Source organism: Rhinatrema bivittatum, chromosome 7, assembly GCF_901001135.1.
Source record: "Rhinatrema bivittatum chromosome 7, aRhiBiv1.1, whole genome shotgun sequence".
Taxonomy (NCBI): Eukaryota; Metazoa; Chordata; class Amphibia; order Gymnophiona; family Rhinatrematidae; genus Rhinatrema; species Rhinatrema bivittatum.
This window is the reverse complement of record NC_042621.1, coordinates 109187731-109201663: the sequence shown is the minus strand read 5'-3', so window position 1 is coordinate 109201663 and position 13933 is coordinate 109187731. Positions and strand designations below refer to the sequence as shown.

Here is a 13933-nt window from a genome sequence, read left to right as displayed (position 1 = left end):
AATCTAACCATTCCATTCACATCCATAGATTTCAAAGAGGCATCAGCTACCTAACCACACACAAACTTTAAGAGGAGATCCTTCTTAAATAGCAAAGTATAAAAAAACAAACACATTCATTAGTAGCTCAGGAATGGCATGGAGACTTGACATTCCTCTGAATTGCCATCAAGTCCATGCGGGGACGCCCCACTTGCGATGGATATGCCGCATTGCTTCCTCTGACAACTCCCACGCCTTGGGATCCAGCTGTCGATGACTGAGTAAATCTGCTTGTACACTGTCTATCCCAGCTATGTGAGAAGCCAGCACCTGATTCTTGATACCGTCCTGTTAGTTGATGTAAGCCACCGTTGTTGCATTTTCTGACAATTCTTACTAGCTGCTCGCAAGGCGAACTGCCCCGCTCTTGTCTCTAAGTGATTGATAGACCACGATGCCCCTTCCACCGACCACCAGCCCTGCACTGACTCAGTCTGGCATACAGCTCCCCAAACCAGAGAGACTGGCATCAGTTGTGATTACTATCCAATTCGGAGCCTCCAACTTAAGTGGTCCTGACCAAGCCACCATGAGAGACTGGACCTGGCCATCTCTGTAAGAGGCAGCGGTAGATGAAACTGCTCCAAAGTCAGGAGAAAGGACTGTCAGATCCTCAGGATCTTCCCCCAGAGGATCCCAGGACTTCTACTGGCCGGGGACAGTGGTGGAGGGAGATCCCCCTTCCCCCACAGCTTCAGATGCAACCGCAAAAGCCAAAATGGCTGACATTCCTGTGCTAACCGAGAAGGAGCCCGCTGCTACGCAGGCATCACTCGCGATCCTCGTGGCCTCACGATGCCTCCCCAAGCTGCCCTCTCCCCCGAGAGGCAGCGGGAACAAACGCTGGCTTGGGACAGGTGTGCACATGGCCACACGCAGGTGTGCACATGGTCGCGTGCGCCTCAGCTGCTCCGAGGATGCCAAAGAAAAAAACGCCAACCCAGCCCTGCACCTGCCGGGCTGCCTGTGATCTGCCCCTCTGGTCAAGCGACACCACAAGAAGAAAAAAAAGACCCCCTTCCCCCCCCCTCCCATTAAAACTTCAAAGACTAAGACACTTCCCTGAAGCTGGGCAGCAGGATCCGGATTTCCTCCTGGGGGTGAGGGAACTGGCTCCACCAGTTATCTATCCCCAGCAGCGAAAAGCATCGAGCCAAACAAGGATCCCCAACCCCCTGCTTATCTACCTCAGGACCAGAAGGGATGGCCCCCACCAGGACCTGCCAACCTTCTGGGGGAACTCTTCTCCTTTCCTTTTCCTATTTTCTTTTAAACTAATTTTCAGACTGCAGGTTTTGCATCTCTACCATCTGCGGAGACAGAGAAATACTGAGGGGCTGCAGGTGGCACACCAGGTTATGTGGCAGTGTCAGCAAAAAACTGTCTCCATCTGCTGGAAGGGAGGCAAAACCCAGGAGTCTGGACTGATCTGGATACATACAGGGAATGCACATTTAATCTGCATTCTGTTAAGTCATGAAGAGTGTTAATTCTTCAATAAGAAAATAACTGATGTTGACCTGACCTGCCAAAATACTAACATGCATCAGTGCCACCGGGATGGTCCTTAGTCTTTACTTCTACATTTTATTTCTATTTCATCTCATACATGCTACCCTACCCATCTGCTACACAGGCATACCTGGAGATGCCAGGATTCTGCATGAATTGCCAGGTGTCCAAGCAGATAGTGAAAATCTCATAGAGCTCATGCTGAATCAACCTGCACAGGCAGGAAGAATGGAGTGGTGTCTCCTCAGCCTGCCCGGGCTGGAAGGAAGAGGAGGAATTGTGCTGGCCCCCCCTATAAGCAGGAGTCATTGCTTTGGACTGGAAGGCAGAGGAAGTAACTGCAACTGGACAAGTGAGAGGATTCAGGCTGGTGGAGGTCAGGCCTGAAAGCAGGAAGGGTGCGAGAGAGGACAAGAGAGAGTGTAAGAGCGTGTGTATGTGTGAAAGCAAGAGTGAGAGAAAATATAGTGGATCCTGAGGGAAATTCGCAATTCCCTTGCTAAATGTACAGTGATCTCTGGGTGATTCCCAGGAGTGCACATAGGAATAAAGTGAGAATGTGTGCTGTTCCCTTCCTGTACCCTGGGGAGAGTACATCATGGATATTTGTGTTCCAAAATCCACTCCTCACCTTTCTGTGAACACAGTCTTCACAATCCCCCTTCTTCAGTTCCTGCAGCTGCAAATGACAGGCCCTGAGTTCCTGCTTCAGTCGCTCATTCTCAGCAGCCAGCAAGTCTCGGTGCTTCTCTAAGTCTGTGCCACCCTGAAAAAAACAAAAAGCACAGATACATGACTCAAGCCCTGCTTATGGGGGCAATTCTGAATAGGCTGCAGTGATGTATGCACACGTGCCTTTTAGTTAATTTTTTGAAAGGGAAGCTAAATCAGGTAAAAAACTTTTTGCCTGGCACATGCTAAGTGCATGTGAATATTAACACCTGATATTTGCATGAGGGTCAGATTTGGGGGACTGGGGAAGGCGGGAGAAGTATATATATATATATATATATATATATATATATATATATATATATATATATCAGTTATATGTATCAGTTTATGCATTTAATCTGTTACAATGTACCATGTCATTATAAGGCAGGCCTTAGACATCATGTTATATGTAAACTGATGTGATATGTCAAATCGAATGTCGGTATAGAAAAATAAATATATTTGAAAATCCAAATGCATGCATGCTATTTACTCCCAATCTAAAACCAAGCCTGTGCAAACGCCTTTTTTAAAAAAAATCTGGCTATAAAGTGCGCAAGATATGAAAGTCCACATGCATACATTTATACACACTACAGGAGGGGGAATTTTTTTTTTATAAAAAGGGGAATCTCCGCAAGTATCCAGGATGGCTGCAGTTGAAGGCATTAAGGGGTCATTTTCAAAGCCAGGTGCATGCAGAAATCCTGGTTTTGTGTGAGGAAAAGTAACCTTGCCAGAGAGCGATTTTGAGAGTCACATGATTTAAAAAAAAAAAAAAAAAATTATGTGCCCGAGTTACCCCACACAAGTTATGCCCTGCAAAGAGCAGGCATTTTTTGCAAAATTATTTTTGTGCATACCGAATCAATTACCCAAGTATTTTCAAGGCTAAAATGTGTGCATAAGTCTGTGTGTTCAAATTACACATAGACCTGAGCTCTATACACAGCTATAAAGTTACCCCTTTAGAAGCAAGAACTCTGCTTCAAAATTGTCCCCAAAATATGGAGCTTAAACACACACACAAGAGAAAAATATACATATGTATACACAAACAACTTCTTCTTGGACTGTCACTGATAGTTGGTTGTATAAGTAAACACTAACAGGCCAATGGAGCGCACTGTTAGCCGGCATTTGGACGCGCGTTTGACGCGCTAGCTTTACCCTTTATTCAGTAAGGGGTAATAGCGCGTCCAAAACACGCGTCCAACCCCCCCGAACTTAATAGTGCCTGCAACATGCAAAATGATGGCCCTATTAGGTATTCCCGCGCGATTCAGTAAGTAAAATGTGCAGCCAAGCCGCACATTTTACTTTCAGAAATTAGCGCCTGCCTATATATATATCTATCTATATCTAACTAGATAAATGAAGCTGGACAGACGTGCCGCAAATGCGCAGTAGAGAGCAGCTCTACTGCGCATGTGCGGCACAGAGAACTCTGAGCGACAGAGGGGAGGAGGAAAGGGCAGGGAGCTGCTGCTCCGATATGTTAACAGCCTGAGCTGTTCCTCCTCCACCGCAGGGGGGGGGGGGGGGGGGGGGAGGAGTAGGGAGGGACAGCCGGACCGTCACGAACAGGGACAGGAGGAGGAAAGAAGAGTTGCCAGCAAATGTAGTAGAGACCCACGTGCTGCGAAGGGGCCTTGCTCCTTACCTCCAGCTGAACAGATTAGAAGCAGCAGGAGCACAGCCAAGACAACTGAACGGAGAACATTTGAGTCAGCCCGCCCCCTGAGTCCCGCAGATAAGGAGAAGCCAAGTAAACAGCAACTGCTGCAGGGGGGAGCAGTGCTATCAACCGGGGGGGGGGGGGGGGGGGGGGTGTCTCCCAGAAAGAGTGCAAAGCAAGCCTTTACTTTGATGGAGCTCCAGCACTGCTCTCTGCATCAGTGGCAGAGGGGAAGAAAATTAGAAACAAAAAGTTTCCAATAAGGGCCAAGAGTAACAGATAGACTGCCGTGCCACAAGGGAAGGAGTGAGTCACATAGCGTAGTGACTGAGAGGGGACGGGTGGGGAGTGACTGAGAATGAGGGAAGGGGAGGTGAGAGTGAGAGTGAAGGAAAGGGGGTTTCAGTGAGAGGGGAGGGAGGCAGTGGGAGAAAGAGGGTGAATAAGACTGAGGGAAAGGAGTTTGAGTGGGGGCAGGGGAGGTGAGTGACCAAGGTGAATGAGAGAGGGGAAGGGGGAGTGAGGGAGAAGAAATGAGGAAGAGTGCCGTTTCCGAAAACCAAACCGAAAAAAAAAAGGTTTTAATGTAGCCCGTTAACGGGCTTAACGGCTTGTGTGTATGTATATATATACATATATATATATATATATATATATATACACATACATATATATATATATATACATACATATATATATATATATATATATATATATATATATATATATATATATAACGGCTTGTGTGTATGTGTATATATATATAAATAAAAGTTGTGTTTTAAAAAAGTGAGCAAACAACCTAATACAACTGTCCCTGTGTCCCACTACGCCAAGTATTTAGCTAAGTCCTTCTGAAAATTGTCCTCTATATTGCTCAGAAAAGAAAATACACACAGAAATATTTTTATTGCCCCACTGCTAAATCCCTTTACTGTCTTACGCCAGCCATTAGCGAACATGTTACCGGTACTCACCACCTCTGACTGGAATCTGTTCACTTCCTCAGCCTGAATCAGCACTTTTTCCGGAAGGTTCTCCACCTGCCAGCCAGACATAAGCCTTACATAAACATCTGTTTGCAGCTTTGCGCACAGACTTTCTTATCCACCCCCAACATAGACAAATCGCATCAGGCTCCGTTCTCTAACCTGGGCAAGGGAGATTTCCCTCACGTCATACAATCCTGTGCATGCCTGCCTCCGGCCCAAACACAAATTACACAGCATGCTATGCTCTCTTGCACTGCTCTTGACAAAGGATTCCCTGCTCCCTCCAAATGCAAAAAACTCTACAAGGACCTCACTCTGTGTTAAGCGCCACACTGTAAGAGCTGCCTCACAGAAAAGACCTGTTGGCTCCCCAGAACCTCAGCAACTTCTCCTCTCCTTCACGGCCCCTGGTCCTGCACTCTTCCTGCTAAGCCTGCCCCTTTTGCGCTGTACCTGGTACTGCAGGCCCCAGCAGACAGCTCGGTGCTCCTTGTCCTGCGCCTGCAGCTCTTCCTGCAGCTGCAGCTTCTTCTCCTGCAGCTGGCTCATGGACTCTACCATCTTCTGAATCATAGGGAACGGATGAGCTCCCGCCAAATAGGAGCGCTTTCCAAATCCGAAAAACCTTCCACCTGTGGGAGAATTAAAAAAATAAAAAAAAAAAAGTGTTAAAAGAGCACAGGAAGAAAGGGCGTAGGAGAGTAAGGAGGAAGCCAGAACTCAATAGTGCACAGACAAAAAAAAAACATCTTGCTTGCATAAATCTCTATGAGATGAGATGAAAGATCTTAATATGTATATTCTAGAAGAGAGGCGAGACGGAGGATATGATACAAACACTGAAAGGTATTAATGCACAGGAAGACAGGCTTTTCCAATGGAATGGAAGCTGCAGAACTAGGGGTCACAATATGAAGCTCCAAGGAGGTAGACTCAGGAAAAAAAAAAAATGTCAGGAGGTCTTTTTTCACGGAAAGGACAGTGGAAGCCTGAAATGCCTCCTAGATGAGGTGGTGATGACAAAGACGGGGGCAGACCTCAACAAAGCATGGGATAAATACAGAGGATCCCTGGTGGCAAGAGAATGGTAATGGTAATGGGGGAATAGTAATGGTGGAACCCGAAGCCTTCATTGAGTGATGGCTGCAGCCCGGGGAAATCAGCGATACGGCTGCACTGTGCTTCCTGGATGGCATGGGGGAAGCCTGCACAGAACGGCAGTTGTAACCCTAAAAGGGGGGAGGGGGGGCGAGTTCCATGTGTGAATCTGATCTGGGTTTGTTTTTTTTTTGCAAATGTGCAAATAATTGCTGCTGGGCGGGCTGGATGGCCCTTTTTGGTCTTTATCTGCCGTCATTTATTATGTTACTATGTAAAGTCTTCACTCCCTTTGACACAGTAAATCCAAATTAGCTCCAGTTCAAAAGGTTGCTTTCACTAGGTCGATAATAAGTTAAATGCAGCCTGCCTGTATCCAATTAAGCTGCTCATTGTATGAAGTGAATTTTACAAAGTCAGAATTTGCCCAACAAGGACCTGACAAAAGAACTCCAGGATAACGTTATTCCAAAGGTACAGACTGAGGAAAGGCTATAAGAAATGTTTGACGACTCCGAATATTCTTTAAGGCACAGTCGTCATCATAAAGTGGAAACTGTTTGGCTCCCTCAAAAAACACTGCCGCAATCAGGCCATCCCTCCAACATCAGCAGCTATGGGATAAAGAAACTGCAGCAGAAGGTCATTGTGAGGCCTAAGATGACTTTAAAAGAACTAGAGAGACCTCTGGCTAGGAATGGAGAAAATGTTGACTGTTCAACAATTTCAAGGATTTCTCCACTGCGGAAGAAAAGCCAGAGGATGTGCCGTTAAACTGTACGTAAAGAAACACTTACGGGACCCTGCAAACGTGGAAGAAGGTTCTGTGGTCTGATGAGACCTAAGTGGAACGTTTTGGTCTCGGTGCTAAGTGATGAGTGTGGCATAAAAACCAACACCATCCCTCCAGTAAAGCACAGGGGTGGCAGCATTACATTGTGGGGATGTTTTGTAGCAGCATGGACTGAGACGTTTGTCAAGCTAGAGGGAAAAGGTGGGTGGCATTTTGGTACAGGCAGCTCTCGAGGGAAACCCAGCTTAGCCTGCCATAGACCTGGGACTGGGGGAGAAGTTTCACCTTTCAGCGGGACAATGATCCTAGGCACAAAGCAAAAGCAGCAAGGAAGAGGCTCAGCGAGAAGAAAACGAATGTCCTCAAGTGGCCCAAGTCAAAGCCCAGACCTGAGTCCAACAGAAAATCTGTGGCAAGACTTGAAGACTGCAGTCCACAGATGAGCTCTACTGTGAAGAAGAACGGGCAAAACATACACCAATCCTCAGTGCAAAGCTGGCAGATACTTATCCTAAAAGACTCATGACTCTTACTGTTACAAAATAGGCTTACTTTGATTCAACGAGTTTGAAGACTTATGCAATCAAGACTTAAAAAAAAAAATTATCATAGTAATTACTTTTGGAATATTTCTACAATTTATTTATTCATTGAAACTATCTGTAGCCCATCTATAGTAACTGAGTTCCAATAAGCATTACAACACCTTCAAACAAAATAAAACAGCGCGAGCGCACACACACACAGCAAATATTGTTAAAACAATGCTTACAGTCTCTCCAACACTATTCAGATGCACACATAAAAGCTTCCTGAAAGAATACTGCTTTCAGTTGCTTCCAGAAAAGTTTAAGATTGCTGCTCTTCAGGCATATTGTTCTTTCATAATAAAAGTGCAGAGTAGGTTGTGTAGGTCAGTGAAAAGAAAAACTCCTGTTGAATGCATTTTTACACGCAGAACATAAAAAGTGTGCAAGGGTGTGACTACTTTTACAAGGCACCATAGGCTTTGCTTGGGAGAAGGGTCTGAATTGTTCCTGTACAGTCAAACTGAAATCTAAGGAAAACTTCAAACCTCAAATGTATTAAATAATGGCTTCAAGATTGTGGTCGGTATCCTGTGCCTAAGAGAATCAATACAGTTTTCCCTAATGCTTCCAACAAATGCTGGTGGGATCGAGCAGGAGCCAATGCCTTACTCCACATGTGGTGGCTATGCCGTTTTTTGTTTGTTTTTTTTAAAAGATGCATCATTTTATATGGGCTTAGGCCTTCCTTAGGAGACTGGGATGTTTCTATTGGGCTTGCCACTAGATTTTGGTGAAGGGAAACAAAAACCGACTGGTTATCTAACTGCAGCTTCTTGCTGTAAAGCTGCCTTCTGGAAAAAGAAAACAATCCAAGCAGCATACTGAACTGGAAAACCCGATTATGGAATATTTACTCTTTGAAAGATCACAGCAGAATGAAATAACAGATTTCGCAAGACCTGAGCTCCCTTTCTGGCTTCCTTGGCATGATTGGCTGCTGAGCAATTTGTTTTCTTCTCTATTTTTTATATTTAACATATTCCAGCCCTATTTTTATATACTTTTCCCCTAGAGCTTTGACCCTTTTTGTTTGCATAAAAAACTGACATCTCTCAATTAAAGGAAGAATGTTGCAGTAATGTGACTGGCTCATACATTGCTGGGCTCCTGGTAGATCACTGATACTTCTGAGCTATTCTGTAATGAATGGCTTCACTATAAAAATAACGTTTAAAAAAAAATATATATATTAAGAGCAGTGGAAGCAGTTTTCAAAAAAAAAAAAGACCACCAAGTTAACAATTTTTGTGGCATAAATAGGCCACAGTTTTATTTTAATCTCACATATTCTTAGCTATGTATATATCTTTAAATTACTGCCCGACTGGCAGATTGTGGGGGTGGCTAAACTATACCATCTAGTTTTATTTGAAGTTCAATATCTAAAAAAGCATAAGGGCACTTTGTTGTCTAATGCCATGCTGTCTGTGCTGCAACCTTTTCATCCCATCAGTTGGCCCAAATGCCACTTAATGGCACCCAAGTAGCTTTACTAGAGAATTGAATTATTTCATCTGGCCCCTATTGGCTCAAGAGTGGAATTTCAATGCATATTTAAAACTAAGCCAGATGCCCCCTATCTATTGCTCCAGGCCCACCTTATCTTACTACAGTACCCAAATTTTCTCTCAGCAAGGTTTTACCCTATCCTCCCACACCATCTACTGTTCTACTCATCCTCTAAGGTATTGATGACATTTCAGTGCTAGATATGTTCAAACCTCATCAGATCTTTATAGCCTTTCATTTGATCTTCGGGTCTTGATCCAATTCACCAGTATTTTCATGAAATCACCAAGCTCTTTGTTCGGCTTTTTCCTGTTCTATTGTTTTTTTCTGACCTGGTTGCCCCCCCTCCATACCAGACTTGGGATGATATAGGACCAGACTACTATGGTGTTAACCTATGTTGACTTAGAACATGCTAAATTCTTTTATCTTGATAATCAGATCAACATTCTCAACCAAAACTAGATCATCGCTACAGAACATGCAATATGCCAGGATTTGGCCACTTCCTTTCTGCAGTTGCGTGAGTAGCAACTGGGTCTATTTCATAACTCTCTTGCTGATCCACTGAATTGACACTAAGCTTTCCAGGAGCCTCAACATTTCATCATGAGTGCTCATCCTTGTCTTTTTGAGCCCAAAATAGAAATGATCATTAATCCACACTCTTTTCTGCGTTGCTTTCTATTTAAGCCTTTTATAAAAAGAGACAACAGTTAATTCAATTCCAGTATCTGCCATCTCTAACGTACAGCAGCTCCGATTTCTGCCTCCCAGTTGCCTTTATTCGTTCCTCTGACACACCTATCTTGCTTGCAAAAGACGCTTGACTTACTCTGAAAGACTGGCTCCCTCACTCAGGTCATCAGCTGCTAAACAATTCATGAGCAGCCTCATGATTTAATAAAAGGGACGAAAGTGTCTCCTCCGTGTGTCTAAAGAAAGTGCCTCCCTTGAACGTATTCACTACTGCCCAGTTTGGACACAGAAGAGGGGCCCTTGCCTTAAACAAAGCTACTGTCCTACCTGTTGCCTCTGGTCTGTTTTCGACCTCCGTATAAATACCTTCGACTTGTTGATTATTACCTGTATATTGCTTTACTCCAAACAGGCCGATACAGAACAGTGCGCTACGACAGAGCGCACTGTTAGCCGGCAGTTGGACACGCATTTGACGCGCTAGCTTTACCCCTTATTCAGTAAGCTGTAATAGCGCGTCCAAAACGCGCGTCCAACCCCCCCCCCCCGAACCTAATAGTGCCCGCAACATGCAAATGCATGTTGATGGCCCTATTAGGTATTCCCGCGCGATTCAGTAAGTAAAATTCAGAGCTACGACATTCATGAAGGTGATGTAATAAAAGCCTTCACAGTCCTCCCCTATTTAATTTCCTTGCTTTTCGCCCAAGTTATACAAACCCTATTCTCTATACTTGCTTCACCCATTTTATGTTTTCCAGGTTATTTCTTCCCTGTTCTTTGTTTTATCCAGGTTATTATTCCCTGTTCATTGTAAAACAAGACTTTGTCTATGTTATTTTGCTGGTTGTAATGTAAACCGAAGTGATAATTAATCTTGTTAATTGAACCTCGGTATATAAAAGTTATAAATAAATAAATAAATAAATAAAATGTGCAGCCAAGCCGCACATTTTAAATTAAGAAATTAGCGCTTACCCAAAGGTAGGCACTAATTTCTCCGGGCACCGGGAAAGTGCACAGAAGAGCAGTAAAAACTGCTTTTCTGTGCAACCTCCGACTTAATATCATGGCGAGATTAAGTCGGAGGTCCCGAAAGTTTAAAAAAAAAATAAAATTTGAAATAGGTCCGCGGCTCGAAAACCGGACGCTCAGTCCCACTAACAGCCGCCCGCTCCTGTCCAAAAAGAGGCGCTAGGGATGCGCTAGTGTCCCTAGCACCTCTTTTTATCACGCGCACAGGAGAGGGTCTTGGGCGCTCGCCCGCTCTCCTGCGATTTTACTGCATTGGCCCGAAAGTTTCTAGTCTTTCCTACTGCTCACCCTTTCACCAATTCCAAATGCCCCAGAAACCACCACCATGAGTACTGCTTGCAGTTCTTGAGCTCCCTTCCACCAAGCCCAACCTGCTCTGCTCCTTTATGCTTTCCCCATCAATTTTGAATTTACAAAACGTTTTAAACATCTTTCTGACCTATTTTTATGACGTTGCTCTTTGGATGTGAAGGGCTAAAAACGAATCCAAGATAGATGGGAATTGGGCTTCTCTTGTGGTTCATAAACCAACTCCCAAACAGAATCCAAACTCCCTCACATAAACCCCAGTAGATACTGCATTTCCATCCAGTAGCTTGCCTGGTACGACCCCCCCCCCCCCCCCCCGGTGCATCTTTCCCAGAACGTTACACCAAACGGCTTCTTCACATCACTGCCCCTGCTCTACTGAGAACCAACGTCCCTCTTACATTTGGAAGGATTTCTTGCTGAGGATGAGAACTGAGGAATCTTACTTAACAATAAAAAAATGTTCGCGAGAAATGTTGTCTACCATGAAATATTTGAAGAGTAGCATAAACGTGATGACAGAGGGAAATGATTGTGTTATTTTAATGGCTGAACTATTAAATATAATAAAAAGTGGAATTAAAATATTACTACAGATTGATATGAGAACATAAGAACATGCCATACTGGGTCAGACCAAGGGTCCATCAAGCCCAGCATCCTGTTTCCAACAGTGGCCAAACCAGGCCACAAGAACCTGGCAATTACCCAAAAACTAAGTCTATTCCATGTTACTATACAGCTAAAATACTTTTATGTGCTTTTAATTTTAGCTGTTATCTTTTATTGAACTTATTTATTGTATTATTCCTTAATATGTAAACTGTAAACCGCTGTGAAGGCTATTGCTAATATGGCGGTATAGAAAAACGAATAAACTATAAACTACTGTTTCTAGTAATAGCAGTGGCTATTTTCTAAGTCAACTTAATTACTAGCAGGTAATGGACTTCTCCTCCAAGAACTTATCCAATCCTTTTTTTAAACACAGCTATACTAACTGCACTAACCACATCCTCTGGCAACAAATTCCAGAGTTTAATTGTGCGTTGAGTTAAAAAGAACTTTCTCCGATTAGTTTTAAATGTGCCACATGCTAACTTCATGGACTGCCCCCTAGTCTTTCTACTATCCGAAAGAGTAAATAACCGATTCACATCTACCCGTTCTAGACCTCTCATGATTTTAAACACCTCTATCATATCCCCCCTCAGCCGTCTCTTCTCCAAGCTGAAAAGTCCTAACCTCTTTAGTCTTTCCTCATAGGGGAGCTGTTCCATTCCCCTTATCATTTTGGTAGCCCTTCTCTGTACCTTCTCCATCGCAATTATATCTTTTTTGAGATGCGGTGACCAGAATTGTACACAGTATTCAAGGTGCGGTCTCACCATGGAGCGATACAGAGGCATTATGACATTTTCCGTTTTATTCACCATTCCCTTTCTAATAATTCCCAACATTCTGTTTGCTTTTTTGACTGCTGCAGCACACTGAACCGACTATTTCAATGTGTTCTTCAGTATTCAGTCACTTTTGACAGAAATTTAAGCTAATACAGTAAGTATTCTCCACCTAGCAGGTTTATGCCAGCGAAAGCGTGATGAAGCAGGGGCTTCGCGCAGGCAGAAGCAGCCAGGAGAAACGGGATAATTAGAGACTCCAGAAGGCAGAGGGGAGGCTCAAGAAAGTGAAGAAGAGCTGGTTAGGGGATTTTAAAGCACAGGGCTGCTGGGCAATGAGGTTTGAAGATCCCTCATAGACAGGTAATGAGGATCAAGGTAGCAGCCAGTGAAAGGGATGTTACTAATTGAGAGAGACAGCTGAGGCTAAATGCATGTTGATGAGGCTATTAGCTATTCACCCCAGATACAAAACAAAAATGTGCGCTCGACCCACACATTTTTACTCTCAGAAATTAACACCTGCCCTAGAGCAAACGTCCATTTCTGAGCAGCCCAAAACAGTGTACAGTAAAGCAGAAAATAGTTAAAAAAAAATAAGTCTTGCCAGCGGTCAGGTTAGGAAAAGGGGTGCTCAATTAACAAGTATCCATTTTCCTAACCTGCTGACAGCCACCTCTCCTGAGCGCCCGCTGCCAAGGAGGCACTAGGGGGTGTGCAATTGTCCCTAGCACCTCCTTTTTAGCGAGACCCCCTCATCTAAATATATCGCACACCCAGGACAGGTGGCAGGGCGTGCATTAGGAAAGCAGGCGCTGAACACTGAGCACCGGTTTTCCCTCGCATCTTGACCGTATCAGCCCGTTTCCGCTTAACCAGAGAGAACATTGGTTCAGTGTCTCTGTCTGAAAGGCAGGCGGGGAGCCTAGAGGGAAAGGGCCTATCCGGACCTAGCAGCAGAGATGCCTGCAGCCTGTGGGTAGGGCTTTTGAATCTGCAAAAGGCACGGTTGGGAAGTAACTAACTGCTATATGGATCTTAGGAAACTGGGCTGACCTACATCTGACTTTTAATGTACTTTACTGGGGCGATACTGGAGCCTCTGAAAAGAAACTGAAAGCTTTAAAATGTGAAGTAAACAGATACATGGAATAAGGCTGTTTTTAACTGCAAGTGTCAGCAGACCATGCATTGGCCTGTCAGTGGTCTATCACAGGGAGTAATCACCATGTTTCATATACGGACAAGATAGGGCCCAGCCATCAACCACTATGAAAGCCCGGTTTAAAGTTCTGCCCCTACCCAGCCAACTTCCTGAGCTGAGGTTAACAGGAAAATACACAAGGCTAATTTATAGGGGGAAAAAAAAAAAAGCATAAAATGTTTAACCAGCGATGCACTCCATCTGGTAATATAGGACAGACCTCAGAGGCACTGAACTATAAAATATTTGTTCCCATCTTTAATTAATCTGTGGTGCCTTGACCATTAAAACACTCTGGAAGAGCAACAATGCACAGAAGAAGATCTCGCTCCTCCCCAAGGCGTACTGAGGTGAA

At 44.2% G+C, this 13933-nt stretch overlaps 1 protein-coding gene across 5 annotated transcripts in view; it reads right to left on the bottom strand.

Moving 5' to 3' along the window:
- The window catches only part of KIFC3 (kinesin family member C3), a 99803-nt gene that overhangs the window by 48258 nt on the left and 37612 nt on the right, over positions 1-13933 (bottom strand). For 4 of the 5 annotated variants that reach the window (XM_029608919.1, XM_029608917.1, XM_029608915.1 and 1 more), the window contains exons 3-5: positions 5395-5573; positions 4927-4992; positions 2186-2320 (exon numbers count right to left, since the gene is read on the bottom strand). In XM_029608919.1, coding sequence (XP_029464779.1) covers positions 2186-2320; positions 4927-4992; positions 5395-5573 — 380 coding nt within the window. The remainder of the gene's footprint in view (positions 1-2185; positions 2321-4926; positions 4993-5394; positions 5574-13933) is intronic. The other variant, XM_029608920.1, reaches the window with a different exon arrangement.